This window comes from Neophocaena asiaeorientalis, unplaced genomic scaffold (genome assembly GCF_003031525.2).
Source record: "Neophocaena asiaeorientalis asiaeorientalis breed wild unplaced genomic scaffold, Neophocaena_asiaeorientalis_V1.1 scaffold757, whole genome shotgun sequence".
Lineage (NCBI taxonomy): Eukaryota > Metazoa > Chordata > Mammalia > Artiodactyla > Phocoenidae > Neophocaena > Neophocaena asiaeorientalis.
The window spans coordinates 1,206,120-1,233,002 of NW_020172686.1; the positions used below are offsets into that span (position 1 = coordinate 1,206,120).

General features: G+C 43.5%; 1 protein-coding gene across 10 annotated transcripts in view; it reads left to right on the top strand.

The window, feature by feature from the left end:
* The window catches only part of ZNF10 (zinc finger protein 10), a 103,965-nt gene that overhangs the window by 37,319 nt on the left and 39,763 nt on the right, over positions 1-26,883 (top strand). For 3 of the 10 annotated variants that reach the window (XM_024739886.1, XM_024739881.1, XM_024739884.1), the window contains exon 1: positions 26,493-26,662. Coding sequence is in view for 4 of the 10 variants with exons in the window: in XM_024739889.1 (XP_024595657.1) it covers positions 11,027-11,059; positions 12,574-12,700; positions 13,050-13,145; positions 17,442-18,904 (1,719 nt within the window). In the remaining 6 variants the exon portion in view is untranslated. Of the gene's footprint in view, positions 1-33; positions 137-342; positions 1,075-6,672; positions 7,149-10,972; positions 11,060-12,573; positions 12,701-13,049; positions 13,146-17,441; positions 21,330-23,016; positions 23,020-26,492; positions 26,810-26,883 lie in introns of those variants that run through there. The other 7 variants (XM_024739885.1, XM_024739883.1, XR_003002532.1 and 4 more) reach the window with 6 other exon arrangements.

Genomic DNA, 26,883 nt, shown 5'->3' on the forward strand with positions numbered 1-26,883 from the left:
TGCCGCCGCCCGCCCTGCGGACCCGCGCGGGACGCGGAGGCCCGGATGTGGGCGCGCTCGCCGAGCCGCTGCCTTTGTGACGGTGCCGCCCCGCCGGCGACGCTCCCGGTGCTGCGCCTGCAGGTGCCGATCGCAGGTACACGCGAGAGGGCTGGATGTGGTTTCTTCCTAGCGGGAGGCGGCGCCGCCGTTTCCTCGTCTCCTCGCCGAGGCGGACGGTTTTCATCAACAAATGGTTTTTCTTCCCTGTGGTCTCCCGGCCTGAGTGATCCCCGCTGCCACTTGGATTCGCTCGCCTTCGCGTTGGTGGGATGGGACCCTGACGCCCGTACGCGCCGGGCGGTGGTGGGGAGTTTGAACCACATATTCTCAGCGATGCAAAATAAGATTTCTTCTGTTCCTGTTTTTTTGTGTTTTTTTTTCCCTTCCCAACTGGGGCCAGATGTTTAAAACTTTGCATACGGCCTTTCCAGCATCTGCTAAACGTGATCATGCTCTTTTTCGTTAGAGTAGGAAATTTCTTTACAGTAAATGTCCTAACGTTCCTAAAAGACATCCAACGTGGTTATACTGGTTTTAAAAAATATATACTTCTGGATTCTATTCGTGGATATTATAGAAGTTATATGCTGCAGACATTGATGAAGTGGGTATACTTTTAAGAAGTTTGGTGGCAAAAAGGGCTGGATCGATTTCTATTTCTGGCTCCAGTCTAAAAATATTCATTAAAAAAACTTTTTACTTATTGAGACTTATTTTGGCAGTTATTTTCCTCAGAATTGCCTGTCTTATCAGTATTTTCAGTGTTTAAGATCCAGCAGGTTCGGCATCTCTAGCTCCTGGCTTCCTGATCATCAGTTGTTGGGTTTTCTTTTTTAATCAAATAGATTAATTGAGGGTGTGTGTGTGTTTAACCAGTTTTACTTTTCAGAGATCGCTCATAATTATTATATTTTTATTTTCTTTTGACAGTTAAACGAATCAAATTTGTACATAAACTAACACCTGGTATGAATGTGAAAGATGAGGTTGACATCAAAATTACCTAGATCCCACCCAAAGTATATGGAGAAGGTGAAGAATTTAAGTTCTATCTTTACTTCATATACAGAATATACTGTTAAAGAAAAAAATAAGAAGTAAAAGGGAAGACAGGTTGTCATCCACAGTGCTAGCTAAAAAATATTAGTCACCTTACCAGTGTTGACTAAAGTTAACCTGGGACATAAGTAGCACAGCCCCTTCCTGCCCCTTTTTAAACTACCTCAACGCTGCAGTAATTTTCTTCGGTGACCTAACTAATCTCCTCTTCTCTTGTTTCATTAAAATTGTCCCTCTGTCTTGCAAAGCCTCCTGGACAGTGGATGGCACACATTCCTGCCCTTCTTGAAAATTGTTCATTTGTTCTTTCATTCCCTCTCTCAACATATTTCTTGAGCTCTTAGCATGTGCCAGTCACAGGGCCAGTATTTGAGATATATATCATAAGTTAAATGATTAAGTCTGCTTATCAGTATTTTATATAAACATCGCAAACTTTTATTTAGGACAAAATATAAATAGTATTTACATAGATACAAGGTGTACCTTCTGGAAAAGAGATGACAAAGTATCTTATTATTTAACTGCATCGCCAGCGTGTACAAGAGATTTAGTTAATATCAATGAGTTTAGTAAAGGGATGGAAAGAGCATATATATTAACAGATTGCTTAACTGTCCTCAGTAACAAATTTGCAAATACCTTTGTAGAAGAAAGTCTGTTCACAACAGGAAGAAGATACCTAGTAATTTTAACTAGAAATGTATCTGAATAATAAGAGAAAACTTTAAAATAATCCTAGTCATAAATAAGAATAAAGGATGAGTAGGAATGAGAGCAGTTCTGTTTATGGATTAAATGCACTTGTCAAGAAAATATTATTGGGATTGTTTTTTTAAAGAACCCCATGCAATTTGTTCTTTCTTTTATGTCTCCATCTTCTTAAAAATGTTATGAAAGTGACTCTTCCCTTTTCCTTTTAATTAGATGAGAAAATGTTTCTGTTAAAGGAAAAATACTCCTAGAAATGATGAGTTCCCTTGGTTTTCATCACATAATTCAAGCACTGAAAGCTTAGTAGCGTATAGTTTAAAAAACATTTTAGTTTAAAAAATTTTTGTTTTAAGGAAAAAGAAGTTTCATAGTGTGATATCTCCATTTTGCTTACAGTAGACTGTAAAAAACCTGTAGTTTTCCTTATAGCATGACTCAGATCAGCCAGGGTCTTAAATCTTCTGGCTCTGAAGCAAGGTCAGGACTGGTGTGTCACCGGCTGTATATGCATCTCTGGCTTAGAACCGACACCAGGAGCATAATTTTTGCCTCTTTCCACACAATACCTTTCTGCTGTCTCATCCTTACCTTTTCTGGTCAATATTTTATTATGAAAAAGTTTGAACATACAGCTAAACTGAAAGAAGTTTACAGTGAATACTTGTAACCTCCCGACCTAGACTCTACCATTAACATTTTACTATACTAATTTGAACATATATCTGTCTGCCCCTTTCTTCATCAGTCCCTCTTTTTTGGGATGCATTTCAAAGTAAATTGCAGCCATCAGTATGCTTTCCTGAAATACTTCTGAATGCATGTGCGTTGTTAACCAGAATTTAATGTTTGTTTCGCTTATGCTTTTGATGTGAAATTTACATAAAATGAAATGCACAACCTGAGAGTGTCCGTTTGTTGAGTTTTCACAGATGCACAATCTTTGCGGAGTATGGCTTTGCTGTCTCTGCTGCTGGGTCCTTTTGCTGACGATCCCTTGTCCTTCCCAGATGCCAAATACCAGTGAACTTATTCAGAACCTTAAGAGACCTGTTCTCTTTTATTAAGAATTACACACTCCATATGCCCAAGCGAAACGCTATCCCCGAGAAGGTCTCGCCGGTCCCTGGGCGCTGGTCCTCAGGCACTGGGTCTTCTAGTCTCCATTGCCTGCCCTGAGGGCAGACATCTGTACAAACCACAGGTTATCGCCAAGTGTTTGCCAAGTGTTTGACAAGTGCCGGAGTGAACAAATACAAAGCACTGTGCTGGCCTCTTTCCAGGTTTTAGAGTGAGGTTATCCCAGTTCTCAAGTGGTTCTTCATCTTACAGGGAGGTGGACAAATGAGCCGGGCGTTGAAGTGCTAGGAGCGTGGGCAAAAGGCCCCAGGGATTTTCTCTGGGACGATGGGAAGGCTTTTGGAAAAGGTAGCATGTGAATGAGGCTTAGAGAACATGGGGCAAGTGCAGTAGGATTGAAGGTTGAAAGGTTGTCAGGGCCCAGAATGTGGATGGTTGTGATCAGAGCTGTGCATGGAACCTCTGTGCCTCAGATGGTAACTTCCATAGCCTTGCTGGTGCTGGAAGCTTCTTTCAGGCCATCTCCGCCCTGGTGGTTGGCAGAATAGCAGCTCTCAAGACATCTGAGTCCTAACTGCCGGAAGCTGTGGCTGTATCAGCTTATTGGCAATAGGAACCGTGTAGATGTGATTCAGCTGAGCACCTTGGAACGGGGAGCCTGCCCTGGGTTATGTGGGTGGGACAGGGGGGCAGAGGGTGAGGGTCGGAGGACTTGTGACATCGGAGGCGGCAGGGCACAGGGGGCAGTGACCTTGCTGCGGGCTTCCTGCCTGCAAGTCTGGTCCCTCCCTCCGAGCTGTTGAGCCCACCCCTGCCCTGCTTCACGCCCACAGACACGCCCAGGTCCCCATTTGATCCTACCACCTCTTCTAGCTCCGCCCTTTCACTGCTCTTCTCGCCTCCAAACTTTTCAGCCCTATTGTGGAATTTGTCTGCTGTTCCCGCTCTAGTGAACCTTCATCTAGCCAGTCAGGGCACTAGAATCCCTAATTCATCTGAACTCTGTTAATCCTCCCTTTCTTGAAATTCTCCCTTCTGGCTTCTGATATACATCTCTACAGCTCTTCTACAGATCTGTCTGTAGATCTTCTCATTCTCTGGTGGATCTTTCTCTGCTTCCTTTTTGGGCTTCCTTTTCTCCTCTGTTTTCTTCCTAGATACTAATTTATCCCACAATTTTTTTCCCTTTTGGATCCCCATGATTTTTTTAAATTAATTTATTTTTGGCTGCGCCAGGTCTCTGTTGCTGCGTGTGGGCTTTCTCTAGTTGCGGCGAGCAGGTGCTGCTCTTCGTTGTGGTGTGCGGGCTTCTCTTTGTGGTGGCTTCTCTTGTTGTGGAGCACGGGCTCTTGGCGCGCGGGCTTCAGGAGCTGTGGCACGCGGGCTTCAGTAGTTGTGGCTCGCGGGCTCTAGAGCACAGGCTCAGTAGTTGTGGTGCACGGGCTTAGTTGCTCCGCGGCATGTGGGATCTTCCTGGACCAGGGCTTGAACCCATGTCCCCTGCATTAGCAGGCGGATTCTTAACCACTGCGCCACCAGGGAAGTCCCTATCCCACAATTTTCTGGTCCTACAGTTTATTTTACTCTCCATGGTATCTTTGGTTGATTTTATACACTGCCATGGTGTCATCTGATAATGCTGTTACCCAGCTTTACCAGATGTTCTGTCTCCTGGTGAGCTTTATAGGAATCATGTCGCAGGGATGTATAATCTCCCTTAGACCCCATCTGTCTCCTTCACCTGCATCAGAGTAGATGAATACATCACCCCCAAATCTGTGACTAAAGATGCACCCCCACTCCCCGTCAAGAAGTTGTTCTGTTTGAGAATATAGCTGTGCAGCTTGAGTAGATCCAGGTAGAACAGAAATGTGGATGGCGGCTGATACAGCTGGATAACCCTCACATCTAAACGGGTCCTTCTCCCGCTCCCTTGTCTGGCTCATGCACCGTGTGCACAGCCAATCCTACCCCCAGACATTATTGTCCATTCTGTCACCCAGAAGCCTGGGGTCACCTTGAACCCTTAACCCGTATTCCCATCCACATCTAATCAATTCCATTGCTGCGCTCCTTTGTGCTCCTGTATTCTGGATCACAGTTTCCCTTCTGCCTGGTTTCTTTGCAGGTGTTTCATCCCCCTCTAGTCCATCACACAACTACCTCAAAGGCAGACACATCTGTTGTCATTGCCCAGCTGACAGCATGTAGGCAAGAGTCTGTGTTTCTGAGGATGGCACTTTGGGCCTCTGTGACCTCGACCTGGCCTGTTTCTGACTGCTCCCTGCCCTGCATCACATTCGACGGCCACACTGAGCTTCTCCCCCTACGTCACCGTCGAAGGCCCTGCTTTTGTTCATGGTTTCCCACCCTCGCTTATCTGCCTGAACTCAGACGCGCTGTGGACTCAGCCTTAGACCCCCAGCTCGTGCTCTGGACTCAGCCTTGAGACCCCCAGCTCGTGCTGGCTTCTGTCTGTGCTCCATGGAGGTTGGTTTCTTCAGCTTGCCTCAGCTGCTGAGGGCAGGGATAAATGCTTCGCTCACGTTTTATCCCCTGGGCGTGGGACACAGCCGGGATCATAGTAAAGTGTTCAGGAATGATTTAGAAAAATGACAGAAGATCACAATAGTTATCAGCTTACCTGCTGTTTCCCTAAATACAAATGAAAACTCATCCCGGTGTCCCTCCCCTGGCAATATCTGTTGTTACGTTAGAGAAGTCAGTTTTGTTCAGTTGCATAAGAATATCCTTTGTAAATCTGGTGTCTGATGGAAGGACCTGATTACCCCCAAGAAATGGTAGAAACTGAGAATTAAATAGACTCCATGACAGCTGGGGTCAGTGGCTGCCAACCGTGGTGCACGTCGCACGTCAGAAGCACCTGCAGTGCTCCCTCCCCAGGGAATTAAATGAGAAGCTCTTGGTGGGGGAGGGTGACGTGGGACCCAGGTATTAATAACTTATTAATATAGGGGAAAGGCCAGTGTGCAATCAGGGCTATAAACTGCCAGTTTAGATAAAGTTTTAAGTAAATTATCTAGAAGTGGGCGTTAAGGGAAATTAGGGTGACATAAGACTATTTGCTTTAAATCATAAAACAGGAGAGTCACTGGAATGAACCTTAGATGTCCATGTAAACTGGAGTCTGTATATAGTTTGTTTTTTTTCTTTTTAAATAAGATCCTATTGAAAGTTTATCAGTGACCAGAAATTTCCTGCCTCTTTCTGTGACCTGATCTGTTACCAGGTGTCGTTTGATTAATGGTGTCTTATTATTATTGACTTGTAATTGACTTCTTTGTGACTCCACACATTTTTCCTAATTCTGCCCTCTGGAACAACTCAGAATAAATATTATCCCTGTGGACTTCCCTGGTGGTGCAGTGGTTAGGGATCTGCCTGCCAATGCAGGGAATACGAGTTCGATCCTTGGTCTGGGAATATGCCACATGCTGCAGAGCAACTAAGCCCGTGCACCACAAGTACCGAGCCTGAGCGCTAGAGCCCGCGAGCCACAACTACTGAGCCCACAAACCACAACTACTGAGCCTGTGCTCTAGAGCCCACGAGCCACAACTACTGAGCCCGTGTGCCACAACTACTGAAGCCCGCTCGCCTAGAGCCCGTGCTCCGCAACAAGAGAAGCCACCGCAGTGAGAAGCCTGTGCACCGCAACGAAGAGTAGCCCCTGCTCGCCACAACTAGAGAAAGCCCACACACAGCCACAAAGACCCAACGTAGCCAAAAAAAGAAAACATAAAATGTTTAAAAATATGTATATTATCCCTGTTCCACAGGACCTGTAAATGTGTGAAGACCATTCTCTTGCTTCACCCAAGTAATTTCTTATGCAGGCTGGACGTCCGTGGTTATTTCAGCCTTTACTCACCTGGGCTCAGTGAGGGAGGGGCCTATCTGAACAGCTGCTGCTCTGGGCTCCGCCCCTGGAATAGTACTTGGCATGTGGTTCGTGAGCCCTTGGTTAACATCTGGATCAAGAAGGTGTGAACAAGGAACACACGCGTTCATCCCACCTTTCCATCCTGCTGACTGGATTCTGACTCCTGGAAATGAGCCTGTGCTCCTCTGATGATACCCCACAGAGAACACGTGTCTGCTTCTGTGTCTTAACTCCCACAGCTGGTGTGTTCAGCTAAAATTACTCAAGTTTCTGGGGAAGGGTTAAAAGAAGTAAGGACGGACCTGTGCCTGGCATCAGAGACCTCACCCCAAGCAGACATGACCTTGGGCAGGTAGCTGTGCTCTCTGGCTGTACTTTTGTTCAGTTCATGTTGCTTCCTGTCCTAGGGACTGTGGGAGCACAGAGGTGAAAGAACACTAAACCTTCCTGGAGAAGTTAGGGAATGACACAGGAAAGGGTGATGTTTGATCTTGCAGGATGGGTAGGATTTTACCAAGCGGCACGAAAGGGCAGAGCCTTCCTGGCCTAGGACTAGGGCGTGTGAAGAGGTTGGGCAGTTCAGGTGGTACAGCATGGATGGGTGGGTGGGGGGGTTGTAGTTTGATGGGACATTTAGGGCTAGTGAGGGAGAAAAGGGCCCGCCACAGAGAACCCTAAATCCATGCTGAGGACTTGGTCCGTTTTCCTGTGAGTACTGGGAGATCAGCAGAGAATTCTAATCAAGAAGCGCAGCTTACGTGTTTTACAGAGATGATGCTGATGTGGACACTCGTCGGAGTGAGAAAGTCCGGAGGCGGAGAAGCCAAGCCTGAGCCAAGGCCGTGGGATCTGGAGGGGTGGGGGCTAGAGAAACGTCTAGGAGGGGATTTACAGGCTGTAGTAACTGATTGGATGTTAAGAGGACAGGGTCTAGAAAGATACTTGCGTTACTTGTCCCTAGATGTCGTGTATGTTTTTAATTAACAAGCAGATAATCCTTACCGTGTGTCAGGCACTGTTTTCTGTGTTTTACAAATATGGACTCATTTAATTCTCGTAATAACCTATGGTAGGCACTATTTAGTCCCCACTGTACAGATGAAGAGGCCGAGATACTGAAAGGTTAAGAAGCCACCTGTGAGCAGTGGAGCGGGGTCTGAACCTAGGCAGTCTGGCTGCAGAAGCCATGCTGTTAACCAGTTGGGAATATTCACTTGAGGTTGGGGAAGATGTAGGGGCAGAGGACAGAGTGATCTGTTCATTCCAGCCCAGCACTGAGCCTGTCGTGAACCAACAATGGGATGGACCATGGGGTAAAACGAGTAGGTGTGCTCTGTGCCCTGGAAGTGCCCAGGGGGCCATTGAAACGGCGGAGACTGGGAAAGACAGAGAAGCAACAAAGGGTGACCTACATTTAAGCTAATCATAATTTTAAATTTTTGTTAGTATTTTTAATTTAAAAAAATGGATGTATAGTTGATTTACAGTGTTGTGTTAATTACTGCTGAACAGGGAATTCCCTGCGGGTCCAGTGGTTAGGACTCTGTGCTTTCATTGCTGAAGATGTGGGTTCAATCCCTGGTCGGGGAACTAAGATCCCGCAAGCCGTGTGATGTGGCTAAAAGAAAAAAAAAAGTTACTGCTGTACAGCAAAGTGATTCAGTTATGTGTGTGTACATTCTCTTTTTTCATATTCTTTTCCATTATGGTTTATCATAGGCTATTGAGTATAATTCCCTGTGCTCTACGGTAGGACCTTGTCGTCTGTCTATTCTATATATAACAGTTTGCATCTGCTGACCCCAGACTCCCAATCCTCCCCTCCCCCTCGGCCACTGAAAGTCTGTTTTCTATGTCTGTGGGTCTTTTTCTGTTTCATAGCTAAGTTCATTTGTGTCATATTTTAGATTCCACACGTAAGTGTTATCGTATGGTATTTGTCTTTCTTTTTCTGAATTACTTCACTTAGTATGATAATCTCTAGTTGCATCTAATCATAATTTTTTAAGTCATTAGAGAAGACTAAGAAGTACCAAGCTGTATAGGGAAAACTAAGTGAGGAGCTACCAAAGTCAGTAAAGAGGTTCAAGAACAATTGAGAGGCCAGCGGTGCCTCTATAACAGGTGTCATTGGTGAAAACCAGTTTAGCACTGGTGAGGGGGTCAGAAACCGTAGTGCTTTTATTCATGTACAATAAGTATGGGTAGAATTGAAATGGAAATCCTTAAGATCTCCAGAAGACAAAGGGGGCAAACAGTGTAAAAGAAAGCAAATACAGAAGAGCCATCAACATAAACATATGGAAAATATTCAGACCTAGTATTCAAAAGGTGGAAATTAAAGATACAATCTAAATTTAAAACAAGTTAAAAGTGCAGTGTTTATAGACGTCTACTTCTGTCCAAGATGGAGTAACAGGGAGGGGATTTACCTATCCTCTTGCCCAAACAAACAGCAACAACAACAAAAAGACAAAAGACATGAAACAGTCGTTTAAAGACATTCGATATCAGACCACAAAGGACAGTTATCCCTGAGAGATGGAAAACCAAGCAGGTTAGCCCTCTGACTGCCCCGGTTTATTGCCTTGAGTGGGTTTCCAGGTTACAGCAGAGGTAGGGGAAGCTGAGAGGGGCTGAGCAGACCCTGAGTCCAGAATGCAGAGCTGAGGCTGGGGAGGGCAGGGCAGCAGCCCTCACAGAGTGCAGAGGGTGCCCTTGAGTGTTCACACAAGGCACACACGGGGGAGGAAGCTGCAGGGAACAGCGTGTGGCGTTCACATGGGGGATATGGCCATTACTGCTGGCCAGGCGGGAAAGCTCTCCTGATTCCTGGAGCATTGGGAGTGGAGCTCCATGAAGCACTGAAAGGAAAAATACCTGTCTGCTTAGGATCCTATATTTGGCAAAAGTATATTTCAACAACAAAGGCAAGACAACCTCCAGAATGGGAGAAAATATTTGGAAGTTATATTATCTGATAAGGGTTTACTATCCAGAATAGATAAGGAACTACAGTTCAACAACTAAAAGACAACTGACCCGGGCTTCCCTGGTGGCGCAGTGATTGAGAGTCTGCCTGCCGATGCAGGGGACACGGGTTCGAGCCCCGGTCCGGGAAGATCCCACATGCCGCGGAGCGGCTGGGCCCGTGAACCATGGCCGCTGAGCCTGCGCGTCCGGAGCCTGTGCTCCGCAACGGGAGAGGCCACAGCAGTGAGAGGCCCGCGTACCGCAAAAAAAAAAAAAAAAAAAAAAAAAAAAAAGACAATGACCCAATTTAAAAATAGGTAAAGTACTTGAACATACATTTCTCCAAAGAAGATACACAAATGGCCAGTAAGCATATGAACATAATGCAAATCAAAAGCACAGTGAGATACCACTTCACCCCTACTAAGATGGCTATATAATTTAAAAGATGGCACAAGTGTTGGCAAGCATGGGGGGAAGTTGGAACCCTTGTACATTACTTGTGTGAAAGTAAAATGATGCAGCCACTATGGAAAACAGTTTGGTGGGTTCTCAAAAAGCTAAACATAAAATTACCGTATGAGCCAGCAATTCCACTCCTAGGTATACCCGTCAGCAGATGAGTGGATAAACAAAATGTGGTAGGTCCATACAGCGGATTATTATTCAGCCATTAGAGTGAACTACTGATACGGGCTACAACATGCATGAACCTTGAAAACATGATGCTGAGTGAAATAAGCCTGACACGAAAGGGCAAATATCGTATGATTCCCTTTTAACCTATAAGGGAAAAGAATCTGAAAAAGAATATATATATATATATATATGTATATATATGTAAAACTGAGTCACTTTGCTGTACACCTGGAACTACCACAACATTGTAAATCAGCCATACTTCAGTAATAAAAGGGATTTTTTAAAAATAAGAGGATTTGATGTAGTATTAGAAGCATTCAGTTCCAAATGAAATTTAGCATGGAACTCTAGAGGTTGCAGGGTGTGGGAGAGGCAGTCTTTGGAGCTCTTTTCTTCCTACTCTTGGGGATTTCGGGCACTATAGGTGTATTTCTGGAACAGTCAGATGTCGTCTGGTTGTGTGGATATATAGGTACAGCAGTTGGTCTGAGGGAATCTAGACTTGCGATTAATGAGAACCAGGTCACAGCACCTCTCCTCAAGTTTCTGCCTTTTCTGCAGCTTCACCTGCTTGGGATCTCCTGTTACTCAGGAAGCGTCAGGAACGAGGAGGGCATGGAGGCCGAGTTGCTAACTGCCCGGTCCCACGTAAGTTGGGCTGCCTTCATTCTTTTTTGTTTTCCAACTGAGAATCCCTTTTTAGTTAAGGGGTCTTAAGGGGTCCGTATCTCAGACACTTCCTCCAATAGACTAGCACTGTTTGTTTGCTTTATTTATAGCTGTAGTTTTATTTCCTTTCATATCAAAGAAACACAACTTGAACAGAAATGTGTGAAATATTGAGGACTCTGATGAGATGCTCTTTCGTCTACAATGAGGAATGACTGAGCACACAGCAAGCTTTCTCCCTTCAAGATGATGACAGAACTGGGATGTTGGTGCCTTTCTGAGGGATTCTCTGGTCCCTGGTGGTCTTGGGTGTGGGGCTGGTGTGTTAATTCCTTCCTGGGGACTGCCTGTGGAGGAGCTTGGGGACAAGTTAGGTAATTATCCAGGAGTAACTGCAACCAAGATAGGAAGAGCCCCGGGAGAGGGTGGGTCCTCTGGGGACAGAGAGATGGGTGGGGGACCCTCCTTCAGTCTCACTCAGCTTTGCCCCTAGGTGATCCCTCATACTTTACTTCTACGTGTATTCAAAACCCCACCAGAAAGCATAGTCTTTGCTTTTGGCTGTCCTACATATTTTGAAGGATTTACGAGAAGAAAAGTAGTCTACTGTATTTACCCAGATATTTACCCTTTTTCTTTCTCATTCATCATTCCTGAGATTTAAAGTTTCTCTCTTGTATCATTTCCCTTCTGCCTGAAGAATTACCTTTAGCATACTTTTAGAGCAGGTCTGCTGGTAACAAATCCTGTTTGTTTAACTTTCTTTGAGAATGTATTTTTCATCATTCCTGAAAGATATTTTCACCTAATAATTGAAATTCTGGCATGGCAGTTCTTTTCTTTTGGCATTAAAAAATCCCCACTATTCCACTGTCGTTTTCCCTTCACGGTCTTTGATGAGAAACACTCAGTTATTCAAATGGGTTTTTTTCTGTGTGTCATCTATAGATCCTTTTGATGTGTCTAATAAAGGCCTTGCTTCTGTATCTATTGTTTTATTACTATTAAAATATAATCTCTTCTCTATTTTTTAAATGCCTACCAATATTTAGGAAAAATGTTTTGTAAATTTATTTTAGGTCATAAAACATGGCTATGTTGGTCTCTTAAGCGTAAAGTTGCACTTGAGCTCAAGACTGTTTTTCCCTTCTTCTCCTGCCTTGTATTAGGTTCTAATTATTTTACATAAGTGTAGATTAACTGATTCTCCTTGCTTTAGCTGTTTACAACATACTTGATTTAAATGAAAGTGTTTCTGACAGTTTCTAAACTGAAAGCATAACATGGAACAGGTTTCTAGACAGTACGTACTTAATACCATTCCTTTTAGGACTTGTCCAGAATTCAACGTAAATACTACTCACTCCTAGAATGAGTTCTAGTCTATCCTGTTTCCCTACCCAAGTGCTATCTGCCTAATCTCTCTTTCTATCAATATTTGGGAAAGGGAGGGCAGAGATATACATCAGGCTCAAATTTGCTTTGTGTTGTAGACACTGGTGACCTTCAAGGACATACTTGTGAACTTCACGAGGGAGGAGTGGAAGCTGCTGGACCCTGCTCAGCAGCTCATGTACAAAGATGTGATGTTGGAGAACTACAGAAACCTGGTGTCCTTGGGTGAGATGGACCTCTGTTTGGGGGTTTTGGGTTCCTCATTGATCAAAAGGTATGGAGAGCCTGAAGCATACATTGGAGTGTGAGCTTGGGGCCAGGGACCTAATTTCTTTGGGGCATGGAACAGGGTTTTCGTACTCCTTCTGCTTTTATGGAAAAAAAAAATTGTTTTGGTTTGTTGAATTTTAAGAAATGTGTGTTTTGCTGCCTCTGTAGCCCTACCTTGTCTACTCTTCAGAGCCCCCCAGGACTATTGAAGGGGTCCGGGGTTGGGGGTGAACTGGGATGCTTCTTTGTGTCCAGCCCAGAGCTCCCAACCCTTGCCCAGTTCTTTATCTTTCACTGGGAACAGGGCATCAGCTTCCCAAGCCAGAGGTGATCCTGCAGTTGGAGAAGGGGGAGGAGCCATGGCTGTTGGAGAGAGGGATTCACCAAGAGACCTATCCAGGTGAGAACCAGACCACCCGTTTGGGGCAGGAGTCCCTGGCGAGAGTGGTCACTAGTTCTCTGCATTTCAAATGTGAGGACTGGGTTTATTTAGCTTCGGTTTCCCCACTGCTAGTCTGCTTTCTAGTCTTGTCACACTTCCATTTGCATTCATTAAAATTATCTTTCTGATGTTTCCATCTCCGGGCTATTGTATAAAGAAGATGTGGCACATATATACAATGGAATATTACTCAGCCATAAAAAGAAACGAAATTGAGCTATTTGTAATGAGGTGGATAGACCTAGAGTCTGTCATACAGAGTGAAGTAAGTCAGAAAGAGAGAGACAAATACCGTATGCTAACACATATATATGGAATCTAAGAAGAAAAAAAAATGTCATGAAGAACCTAGGGGTAAGACAGGAATAAAGACACAGACCTACTGGAGAACGGACTTGAGGATATGGGGAGGGGGAAGGGTGAGCTGTGACAGGGCGAGAGAGAGTCATGGATATATACACACTAACAAACGTAAGGTAGATAGCTAGTGGGAAGCAGCCGCGTGGCACAGGGATATCGGCTCGGTGCTTTGTGACCGCCTGGAGGGGTGGGATAGGGAGGGTGGGAGGGAGGGAGACGCAAGAGGGAAGAGATATGGGAACATATGTATATGTATAACTGATTCACTTTGTTATAAAGCAGAAACTAACACACCATTGTAAAGCAATTATACCCCAATAAAGATGTTAAAAAAAAAATTATCTTTCTGTTTCAGTGCTTGGTTCCAGCCCTGTTCATTTTGCTTTCCTGATTATCACTACTAACTCAAGCATCTGCGTCCTCTTATCTTTCATAGAATTATTCTATTACCTTTGCCTGTCTTTTCCCTGTCCTGTGTCCCTTCCCACAGCCTTTGATCTGCTGCTCTGCGTAAGCTCTGCCGTGGGACCCCATCGCCTGCCCCTGCTCTGAGTTTGTTTTTTGCTGGTTAGCAAATTGCAGCAGAGGCGTCACCAATCCCTGTTGACTTAACCCTCCTTCCTTTCCAGAATTGCTGCTCTCAAAAACACCTGTTTTCTCATAATCTAGCTCTTTATTTAATTTTTTTTTCATTTTAATCTTAATATCTGTAAAATGCAGACCACTGTGTGGATTTCTAGCATCAGTCCTTTCCCCAGCTCCCCTGTGTAGAGAAGATCAGCCTTCTGGGTTAAGAAATGAAGGCAGTGCTTCATCTTCCTCCTGTTCTGTTCTCTCTGAGCGATGCTGTCTCTGACCCCTGTCTCTAAGCTCAGTGCTCTGATGTCTTTCTCCTTAGCCCAGCCATCTGGGGGGTTGCTGTCTGGACCTTGCTTCTGATGGCCAACTCCATGTGCTAGTGACCCACGTTGGCTCCTGGGGACACATGGCCTCCCAGGCCCGGTGCAGTCTAGGCACCTCGTAACCCTCTGGCACTCACGTCCATTCATGTCAGGCATTTCCCTGAACCTCAGGCTGTGAGTGTGATGGGAATGAAGTCGTTAGTGTCTCAGTCGTCCTCTATGTTTCACCTCCAGTCCTTTTCTGTGAAACCTTTTGGCTTATTAAGTACAGGTTCCTTCTTTTTCTGAGCTTCCACTTTGTTTCTACTTTTAAATGTCATAAATTTTGTTTTTGACTTTTTTTACATTGGGTCTCGTAGGTGACTGTAGCCAGTACCTGTCTCAGGGCAGGTCCCTCAGACACTGGGAAGTACTTGATCAGTCAGCTGCTTTGGGGCCATGGCAGGAAAGACTGTTCTCTGTTTCCTTTCATTTCCCTATTTCTTCCTGTCCTTATTTTTTCCATTCATGTGTTCAGTTTAGCAGGCTTTCCTGGATGTCTGTTGACAAGTATCCAAAAATAACTGACTATAACCAGCAGTTTAAATTTTTAATGGGAAATTTGTTGTCAAAAGAAATACTGAAATTCCATGTATGTGCTTAATCGACTGGAATTTAAGGGAATCTACAAGCTCTGGGAACTTCATTATCAAAATGAAAAGTATAATGGGTGATGGCTTTAAAAACTCGGTTGATGAATTGATTAATGGATGCTTCAGATTTTGAAGATAACACACCTGAGTTATCTTCCACGTTACAGAACACATGGAAGATTTTTAGGACTTTAATGCATCTGTGTTTTCTGTCGCTTTCTCCAGACTTGTCTTTCCATACCCAGCCCTACCCCTCATCACACATGTTCATTCTAGAATTTTCCAGTTGGCATTAGTAGTTTGAAAAACTTCTCCATGGGATTCTGATGCACTGGGTGGAGGAGAGGGAAAAGATGGTATATGTCCTGTCAAAACTCATCAAGGTAGAGGTGTGTGTATATGTAATGGAGTATTATTTATCCTTAAAAAGGAAGGAAATAACTGCAGTTTGCTACAACGTAGATGAACTTTGAGGACATTATGCTGGGTGAAATAAGCTAGTCTCAGAAGGACAAATAGTGTATGATTCCACATATGTAAGGTACTTGAAGTAGCCAAAATTATAAAGATACAAAGTATAATGGTGATTGCTGGGAGCTGGGTTGAGAGGAGATTGGGTCCTTATTGTTTAATAGGTATGGAGTTTCAGTTTTATAAGATGAAGATGGTGGTGATGGCTGTACGACAATGTGAATATACTTAATACTTGAATTGCGCACTTAAAAATGGTTAAGATGGTGCATTTTACGTTATATGTATTGTTTTAATCACAATTTTTAAAAAAAGAAATCAGGGTGGGGAAGAAACTAGCAACTAACAGAGCTGGGAATGAAAATGAGGACTGGGAAAGGGGTTTGGGTTGTACAAAGGAGGCAGTTAGGAGCCTGGCACAGGGGTTGTTTACCAGGGATTATTTCCCGTGGCAGCCAAAACAAAGTTCTACAAACTGGGTGGCTTAAATCAACACATTTATTGTCTCACAGTTCTAGAGGTCAGAAGTCTCTAGAACTGTGTGGGCAGGCCGTGTGCCCTCTGGGGCTGCAGGGGAGGGTCCTTCCCGCCTCTTCCAGCTCTGGTGCCCCAGGTGCCCCTTGGCTTGTAGACACATCACCTCACCCAGCTTCCATCTTCACATGGCCGCCTCCCCTGTGTACCTGCCTGTGTATCTTCTCTCCTTTTCTTGTAAGGACACCAGTCAGACTGGATTAGGGCCCTCCTACACCAGTACTACTGCATCTTAACTAATTACATCTGCAATGATCCTATTTCCAAATAAGGTCATAACCTGTGATATTGGGGGTTAAGACTTCAGCATATCTCCTCTGGGGAACACAATTCACCCCATACACCAAGTAAGAGAAGAGTATTGTCCCACTTATGTAGGAAGAGGTGGTATTGGGTAAATAGTGGATCTTTTTCTAGATTTCAGAACCAAACATTTTAGCTGAAAGGCATTGAGAAACAAACGCAGGCTCTGAACCAGGGAAAATAATTTGCAGTAATACACATGCATATAAACAGAAGGGCGAAAAGTCCAGGAGAATGTGGGTTAGGGTTCAGGTTCTGAGTTAGTGTCCTGCATTAGTCCTGTCAGTTTTAATTAAGTCTTGGTGTCTCAGAGCAAAAGAATCAAAGTAGAAGATGGGGATGATGATACCAGTGAGCATTACAAACCGTACTGCTTCGGTGATGAGCTCCCACCTTATATGATACTTAGGATAACCTTATAGGTCCTTAAATGACAGAGAAGCAATATGATTTTTGAAAACTTTAGCAACTTGTCTAAATTCACCACTAGTAGTAGCAAAGTGTAGGTTAGAACCTGTGTCTGGGTCCCTTCTGTGCAGTCACCCTGCCAGCCGACCCCATGGCCTTTCTGAGAGGTTTGCTCTGTCAGTCACATGTAATCATTCTGTACTGCTTTGGTGGCATAGATAGAAGCCATTTCCTGCCACATGGCTGCTTTCATGGTTTCGGAATGTGAAGAGTTCATGTCGGGGAAGGGCCTGGCAGCAAGGAGTCACGTCAGGTTCTTGTATCATTAATAGTCGGGTTAGATCGTGGCAGTGCAGCGCTTTCTGGGTTTCCTTAATTGCCACCCCAGCACTGAATATCCTGATCCCATGTGTCATAGCCAGTCCTGTGGCTTCTCTTACCCTCTTTGCTCCTTTTATGTGCATATTATAGCCCGGCCCATTTCCTGTTAATGGGCATTCCTTCCCTTTGTCACTCTCTGTCAAGGTTACAAAACCATATTTAAAAGCAACTCTGCATGACTTACATACTTTTTTCTACATATATCCTACCATTCTGACCTTAATACTTTTTTTAGTTATGTAAAGCTTTTCCATTTCTTTCAGATTTGGAGACTGCAGTTGAAGTTAAATCATCAGCTTCCAGTAAGAGCATTTCTAAAGATAAACACTCCTGTGATGTTAAAATGAAAAGAATGGCAAAGAGTGATCTCTGGTATTTGTCACTGGAAGAAGTCTGGACACGTGAAGGTCAGTTGGACAGGCCCCAGGACAGCCAGGAGAGACATCTGAGGCAAGTGGCATTCACCCAAAAGAAAGCACTTCCTCAGGAGAGAGTCTGTGAAAATGGGAAATACAGGGGAAACTGTCTTCTTCCTGCTCAGCTAGTACTGCGAGAGTATTTTCATAAACATGACTCACATCCTAAAAGTTTGAAACATGATTTGGTTTTCAGTGGTCATCAGGAAAGTTATGCAAGCAACAGTAATGACTCTGGTCAAACCTTCTGTCAAAACATTCACCTTCTTCAATTTGCAAGAACTCAAGCAGGAGAAAAATCATACAGATGCCCTGATAACAACTCTCTTACTCATGGTACATCCCTTGGTATATCAAAGGGTACACATAGAGAGAAACCCTATGAATGTAAGGAATGTGGAAAATTCTTCAGCTGGCGCTCTAATCTTACTAGGCACCGGCTTATTCATACTGGAGAAAAACCCTATGAATGTAAAGAATGTGGAAAATCTTTCAGCCGGAGTTCTCACCTTATTGGACATCAAAAGACTCATACTGGTGAGGAACCCTATGAATGTAAAGAATGTGGGAAGTCCTTCAGCTGGTTCTCTCACCTTGTTACCCATCAGAGGACTCACACAGGAGACAAACTGTACACGTGTAATCAGTGTGGAAAGTCTTTTGTTCACAGCTCCAGGCTTATTCGGCACCAGAGAACTCATACTGGAGAGAAACCTTATGAGTGTGCCGAATGTGGGAAGTCTTTCAGACAGAGCACGCATCTCATTCTGCACCAGAGAACCCATGTTAGGGTGCGGCCCTACGAATGCAGTGACTGCGGGAAATCTTACAGCCAGAGGTCTCACCTTGTCGTCCATCATAGAACTCACACTGGGCTGAAGCCCTTTGAGTGCAAAGATTGCGGAAAATGCTTTAGTCGAAGCTCTCACCTTTTCTCACATCAGAGAACCCATACTGGGGAGAAACCATATGCATGCCATGACTGTGGAAAATCCTTCAGCCAGAGTTCTGCCCTCATTGTGCACCAGAGAATTCATACTGGAGAGAAACCATATGAATGCTGTCAGTGTGGGAAAGCCTTCATTCGGAAGAATGACCTTATTAAGCACCAGAGGGTTCATGTTGGAGAAGAGACCTATAAATGTAATCAGTGTGGGATCATCTTCAGCCAGAACTCTCCACGTATAGTATATCAAATAGCTCACACCGGAGAGCAGTTCCTAACATGTAATCAGTGTGGGACAGCACTTGTTAATAGCCCTAATCTTATTAGATACCAGACAAATCATATTAGAGAAAATGCATATTAATGTAATAAATATGGAATTCTTCACAAAGAGCAATAACTTTTATTTAGCATTGGAGAACTCCTTCTGGAGAGGAGCTGCTTTCAGTCTTGTTACTACCCTTTTGTGCACTAGAGAATTGGTCCTGGAGGGGGAAAAACACACAAATTTCACTTTAGTATATCAGATTGTCTTCTTTTCCCAAATTCCCACAAAAGTAGTTGGACTGGGAGCATTCTTCCCCCAGCATTAAATGCTAAAATCTGAGAAGGAATGATTAAGTAAGTGAGTTATTGATAGATGATCCAACTTTGTTTCCTTCAAAAAAATAAATGAGAGTGCTACCTCAAAAAGGCAAATAAATGAGAGTTGCTGCTGAGGGGAATAAAAAATGGTTATAGTTATTGTAACAAACAATGGAAAATGATATTCCAGTGAATTAAGATGCCATTTTTTACTTGATTGTCCCTCTCTCCTGGGACACTTTGTAGTGTTTAGTCTGTTTTATGTGTCTGATATAAACCACATTTTGGCTAGCAGCAGGGAAAATCTTATCATGTGAGGCAGAGAAGGAAGAACACATTTACTATTAGTATCCAGTTTAAATATATTTGCATGTGGGTAACAATTGAAAATGTATCTATGGATAAATGAACAGAATTGACTTGTTAGATAAGGGAATTATGAGTGAGTTTTATAGTCTATTAGGTGTCACTGTAATAATTATTTGAAGACGCTTTTAAATATTAAAAAAGGATATCCAGTTTCTCCTATTCTACCATGAAGGAAGCTTGAGAACCTCCTGCTAGCAAACTTTCCCATTAATTCTAAGTTATTTGGGGTCATAGAATTGCGCTCCTTGGGACAGGCTGCTAAAGACTCTTGGGAGGTTAAACACAATGATCCTCTGGATGTTGGGACCTAAAGGAGCATTGGATACTTGAACACGCCAGGGAGAGGCTCCATTTGAGCAGGAGCAGGTACCCGGGCAATACGTGGAGCAAGTATGCTCCTAAAATAGACACAGCACTGCTTGTATCTTTATGAAGAAAACAGTGGTTAAGAGTATGCGTCTGAGCTGGGCTCCCCAAGTTGAACTCCCACCTCTGTCCTTCCCTTGCTGGGTGAACTTGGGCATGCTGCCTAGCTGCTCTGTACCTAACTAACAGATGTCCTCCTCTGCAAATTAGGGATAACATTACTTACCTCACGGGATCGTGGTGAGGAGCAGTCAAGTAAACATATGAAGAGCTTAGAACATGCCTCGTGTTTGAAGTGCTTTATTACATTAGGTGTGATTGTTACCATTACATCATTGCCCCACCCTAGGGTCTGTCATTCACTTTCAACTGCTTGATTGCCAGTAAGAACTGACGGACTTCTCACTTCCCTTCCAGTCACACATGTCTTCCCTCGTACCTGCATCAGAACTTACCAACCAAGGAAATCACTGACCCATAGTGGGTATATGGATGCATTTCTGAGGATCAGTAAACAGCTTTTAATATTGCATTCAAAAGCATTCTCTTTGTACGGAGGTTTTCCCTTTAAGAGAGAGGAACCTAATCTTCAGATTCTCTGGTAAGTCCATGACCCAAAAAAGATTTAGAAAGAGAATCTGTTTTAATCCTCTGTTTCATTCTGTAAATGGATCTTGTGTGTGTAGGAACTGACCATTATTTGCCACTTTCCAGCAAACAATGTGTATATGTTAGATGCTCACTGATTGTTGAATGATATAAAGATGGTTGAGAATAACAGGACGACGACCTTGCTGTGTCTCCCAGGACTAATCTAGAAATGCTTGTTAGACTCGAGAGACCTGAGAACTGCAGGAGCAGGAGGCCACAGCTCACTCTTCTGGCACAGTTGGGATGAAGGCCTCACGTTTTGAGAACCTCCTGGCGCCTCAGTTATGGCTGAGTAACTCCTCAGTGATTACACACCATTCATGTATGTAACGTACTCCTACCAGAAGTGGTTTTCATTACAAGCAGTGGTTCTCTCTGGGCATAAAAGACGAGCCCCGTAGCTGGGCCTCTTAGAATTTCCAATAACGTATGGCTCAGTTTTCCTGAACTGTGTAGTGGAGATACTGCTGGTACCTATGTCCAAGGATAGTTGTGTGGATTAAGTGAGATACTGTGTAAAGTACTTGAAACAGTGCCTGGCACATAGGAAGTACTGTATGTCTTAGCTATTAATAATAATAATATTACTATTATTACTATAATATTACTATTATTAACACTCTAAGGAATGTATGGAATGCAGATGATCACTGAAACAGTACTTATAATAGTGCAAAATTTGTAATATTAAAACTGTATAATAGAAAATTTTTTATTTATAGACATTAAGGTTACACAAACTGAAAGCTTGGTAACATAAAAAATGTCCTTGTGATGTACAAAAAAATGCATGATAAATAATTGTCAATACCAAGTAAGCTCAGATATGTAAAAATAAATGAATTTCACAAAACAGAAATGAATCTTGCTCAAAACTCTAAGGAGATTTGTCAAAAGATTAATAGCAATTAACCTACATATTGGGAGAATTGGTGTTTGCTTTTCTTTCTTTTTTTTTTTTTTTGTACTTTTGAAAGTCTCTTCAGAGAATATATATTACTTTTAGGATCAGGAAAACAATCTTTTCAGTGATGGAATATTTTCTCTTCAAAAGTTCTTGTCTACAAATAAGCTACTGGAACTTTAATAAGGGAATTTGGCAAGGTTGCAGGATACAAGATCAATATACAAAAATTGATATGTACAAGCAGTGAACAATTTGTAAATGAAATCAGAAATACAATCTCACAATGATACAAAAATATGAAATACTTAGATATGTTTAATGAATTGAACAAGATCTGTACAGTGAAGGTATAAAACATTGCTGAAAGAAATTCAAGAACACATAATAGAGAGCGTGTAATAAATATTATAAGTGAAGAAATACACCATGGTCAAGGATGGACAAACTCAATATAGTAGGAGCGCAATTCTCCACAAACTAATCTTTAAGTTCAGGGGCATTTGTGTGGAAACTGACAAGCTAATCAGGAAGTTATATGGAAATGCAAATGACCTAGAATCACCAAAGAAATTTTTTTAAAAGGATAGGTTGTAGGGCCTACAATACCTAATTTCAAAGTTTACTATAGAACTATACTAATAAAATGATGGCATGAGGGTGGATATAGATCAATAAAACAGGACAGAGAGTTCAGAAATTGACCTACACATATATTGTCAATTAAATTTTGACATGAGAGCCAAAATAACTCAATGTGGAAAAGACATTCTTTTAAATGAAGGGTGGTGTGACAACTGGATATTTGTATGGAAAAAACCCTCCCCTTATCTCACATCACATCCAGAAATAACTCAAAATGCATTGCAAACCTAAATGCAAAAGCTAGAATTTTTCAATATCTGGAAGAAAACATAGGAGAAAATGTTTATGTGTATAAGAAAAGATAGAACAAAATGCATGAATCATAAAAGAAAAATGATAAATTGGACTTAATAAAAATTTTAAAACTTTTGCTCTTTTGAAAAGAACATGAAAAGGCAATCCATAGGCTGGTATATTAACAATATGTATATCTGACAAGGGCTTGTATCCAGAATACAAAGGATGCTCATAACTAACTCATAAATTATACAGTAAGAAGGTGAACAAAACAATGTGCAAAATGATTTGCCAGATGCTTCACAAAAGAATGTGTATAGATGGCCAGTAAACCCTTGTAAAAATGCTCGACAGCATTAGTCATTAGGGAAATGCAAGTCAAAACCAGGAGGATATAGGACTTCACATCTAGTAGCATGACTAAGATAAAAAAGATAAGGCTAGTTATTGAGGATTGGAGAGATTGGAACATTCACACGTTGCTGGTGGGATTATAGAATAGTACAGCCACTTTGGAGGACAGTTTGGCATGTCTTCAAAAGGCTAAACATACAGTTACCACGTGACCCATCAATTCCATTCCTAGGTAAATAACCAAGAGAAGTGAAAATATGTCCATGCAAAAATGTGTGCCTGAATGTTAAGCACTGTGATCGCCTAAAACCAGAACAAACACAAATACAGTAAACTCAACAGATGTCATGTATAATAATTCATAGCATGTGAGTAGATAAAACACATTGTAGTCTAGCCCTACAAGGCTAAATGTTTAAATCTTAAAAGCATTCTAAGAATTCAGACACAAAGGGGTACATACTATATGACTCCCATGTATAAAGTTCTAGAAAGCGTAATAGATAAAAGAGAGAGGTCGGGGGTCACCTGTGGCCCGGGTGGGAGAGCAATTGACTGCAAACAGGACCACAAGGGGACCACTGGGAGTGACCTGTGTCTTGGTTGTGGTAGTGGTTCCATGACTGTCTTCATCTGTTAAACTCATTGAACTGGACACTTTAGCTGGATCCAGGTTGTTGTGTGTAACCTTTAACCTCAATAAAGTTGTTTTTAAAAAATCGGAAAACAAAGGATTTCTGGGAAACAAGAAAATCTGCAGCTCGAAGCGAACGCTAATAACGAATGTATGGTGGTTTTTATTTTTGTAACGCATCTTCATCATAGACAGCTTGATATGAGATAGCCAATCTGCGAAGCCCCTTAATGCATTAGGTTTTTCTCTGTCTATAGTCCTATGAGGAGCATAATATTATTCCCCTACAGTTAAGGGCACTAGAGTTTGGAAATTTTAAGTAATTTGCCCCAAATCATGTAGCTAGTAAATGGTAGAGCTTCATTTGAAAAACAGCCAGCAGGGACTTCCCTCGTGGCGCAGTGGCTAAGAATCCACCTGCCAATGCAGGGAACACAGGTTCGAGCCCTGGTCCAGGAAGATCCCACATGCCGGGGAGCAACTAAGCCCATGCGCCACAACTACTGAGCCTGCGCTCTAGAGCCTGCATGCCACAACTACTGAGCCCGTGTGCCACAACTACTGAAGCCCACGTGCCTAGAGCCCGTGCTCTGCAACAAGAGAAGCCACTGCAATGAGAAGCCCACGCACTGCAACAAAGAGTAGACCCCACTCACCACAACTAGTGAAAGCCTGCGTGCAGCAACAAAGACCCAATGCAGCCAAACAACAAAAAAAGAAAGAAAAACAACCGGCAGATCTTAAAATAGAAAGATTATCCTGGATTGTTTTGTGGGCTGAATGTCATCACACGAGTCCTTAAAGGTGGAAAAGGGAGACAGAAAAGGAGACCAGAGCGATGCAGCGCGAGGAGGACTCAGCCCTCTGTTGCTGGTTCTGAAGGTGGAAGACGGGGGCCTGAGCCAAGAAATGCTCGTGGCCTCTAAAGTCTGGAAAAGGCAAGGAGAGGGTTTTCCCCAGCAGCCTCCAGAAGGGCATGCAGCCCTGCCAACGCCTTGCTTTAGCCCGGGAAGACCTGTGTCGGACCTTCGACCTTCAGAACTGTAAGATAATAAATGTGTGTGGTTTTAAGCCACCAAGTTTGTTTTGTTACAGCAGCACAGAAAACTAACACAACATGAGAACTTAGCCGATAACAGGGATTGGTTAACAAATCAGTGGGCAAAGGATGCTAACTCTACATTTCAACCTAGAACCTGTAGAGCCTTCCTTTCCACGTTTAATATTTAATCTATATTTTAAAAATAAATTTATTTATTTTTATTTTTGGCTGCGTTGGGTCTGTGTTGGTGTATGCGGGCTTTCTCTAGCTGCGGGGAGCTGGGGCTATTCTCTGTTGTGGTGTGAGGACTTCTCATTGCGGTGGCTTCTCTTGTTGTGGAGCATGGGCTCTAGGTGCTCAGGCTTCAGTAGTTGTGGCACACGGGTTCAGTAGTTGTGGCTCACGGGCTTAGTTGCTCCGCCGTGTGTGGGATCTTCCTAGACCAGGGCTCGAACCCATGTCCCCTGCATTGGCAGGAGGATTCTTAACCACTGCGCCACCAGGGAAGTCCCATATTTAATCTATTTAGAATTTATTTTAAATATATTGTGAGACAGCAGTTTTTTTCTATTCTTGTATAGCTATCTCATTGTTCCTGCACAATTTTTATTTATTTATTTATTTTTGGCTTGCACAATTTATTGAAAAGTTTGTCTCTTCCACAATATTTTCCTCCAATATTTTATTATGAAAATTTTCAAACATACAGAAAAGTTGAAAGAGTTTTACAGCGAGTACTGATATTCCAAACTCAAGATGTTGCCTACTGTGTTGAACTTGCTCTGATGGTGCAAAAGCCATAGGGGTACCACTATGGACACTCCCCTTGCATCCAGGAAGTGGCATCAAAGACATTTATTAGTCGTTGTTATGTTCTTCATCATCACATTCACAGTTAAAAAAAGAAGAGAAAAGGACCAATTTTGCTTCTGGATGTCCTTGATGGAGCAGTGAAGACTAATTTTATTAAATCTTAACTCTTGAGTCCATATCTTTTTAGTATGTATGCAACAGATATTCTGTGCTGCATCCTGAAGTTCCATATCTGTCTCCAGAAAATGCACTTCTGTGATTATGTGAGTTGGGAGCTGAATTTTGCGTGAAAGTAGGACTGAAATGTGAGGCAGACGTGGGTGAGGCAGACACATTCTCAACTGCCAACCAAGTAAGCTGTCACACAAGGGGAACAAGTGCCAGCCAGCATTGTCTGCCAATACAAAGCTAGAGTTTTCAAGTGCAAACAGAATTCTGGAAATCTTGTATCTGCCACTGTGAACTTCACAGATTCCCAGTACTTAAGATCAATAATGATATTGATGAATACGAGCTTTCATGTTGTATAAGGAGAGGTGTCAGTGTTTGGAAGATCTGCATTAGTCAGTGAACCAATATTTTCCAAATGACCAATGCATGTTGTTACAAAATCATGCTTGATAAAACTATGCATTCAAAGTGCAAGACAGACCAATGGGTTTTAATATAATAGAGTAGAAAAAGCTCACCTCTCTGGTTTCAGATCATACACTGAAACTGACCTATTCCTTGTTCAGCTTTTACTACAAAGAATATGCAGTTATCTAAGTATATTAAAATACCCTGTCCTTTTCCAACTATTGATACATACCTATGTGAGGCCAGATTTTTTTATATATTGATACTTACACATAAGAAACACATGCAACAGAGTGAATGCAGAAGCACATATGAGACTGCAGCTGTTTTATATTAAGCCAGACATTTAAAGGATTCCCCCACCCCTATCCCCAAAGGAAGACAATGCCACTCCTAATTTTCCTGGAAAATAAATGTCACTTATACAACGGAACGAATCTTTGCGTTATTAAAGTATAAATTAGGACTTTTACCATTTGGAAAAGCAGGAACCTTAGAACACTTTTAACTGAATTTATACGCCTCCAGCCTTTGCGCTATTGCTGTCAATTATTTTAATCCTCTGTATTACTGAAAGTCTGCGCGCCGGCGCCCAGAGGTGGGGCGGGAAGGGCCTGCGCTTCGCGGCCGCAGCGCCCTCTCCCGGCGGCCCTCGGCTGGAGCCGCCCCGAGCAGGAGGAACGCCCGCAGAGGCTTCCGGGAGTTGTAGTTCGTCCTGCCCTCGGGTTGCCCTGACGCATTTCCTGTGCGTCCCTAGCGGCCGCCGTCGGCTCGGCACCAGCCGGGAGAGTCGTGGTGGGTGGTTTGCGTTCCCTACCCGTCGTGGGGACCTGAGCTGGAGCGTGCCGACCTCATCTGCCCGAGGGCCGTCGCCGAAGCACCCGGGGCGGGCGCCGCACAGTCGAGAGCGAGGACCGAGCGGCTCTGGCTGCAGATCCGGGAGGTCGGCTGCGGAGCCGGTCTCCCCCGCTGCCGGTTCAGGGCTTGGGGGAGCCGCGCGCGCCGAGTCCCTCCCGTGTCAGGGCGGCGGGACCGTGCAGACTAGTCTGGCCTCCCCCGCGCCTGCCCTGAGCCGATCGCGTGTGTGTAGGTGGGGGCGGAGCTGGGGAACCCCGCCGCTGCGTGAGGGAAGGAGGCCCGGCCGTGGGAAGGGAGGGGCGGGTC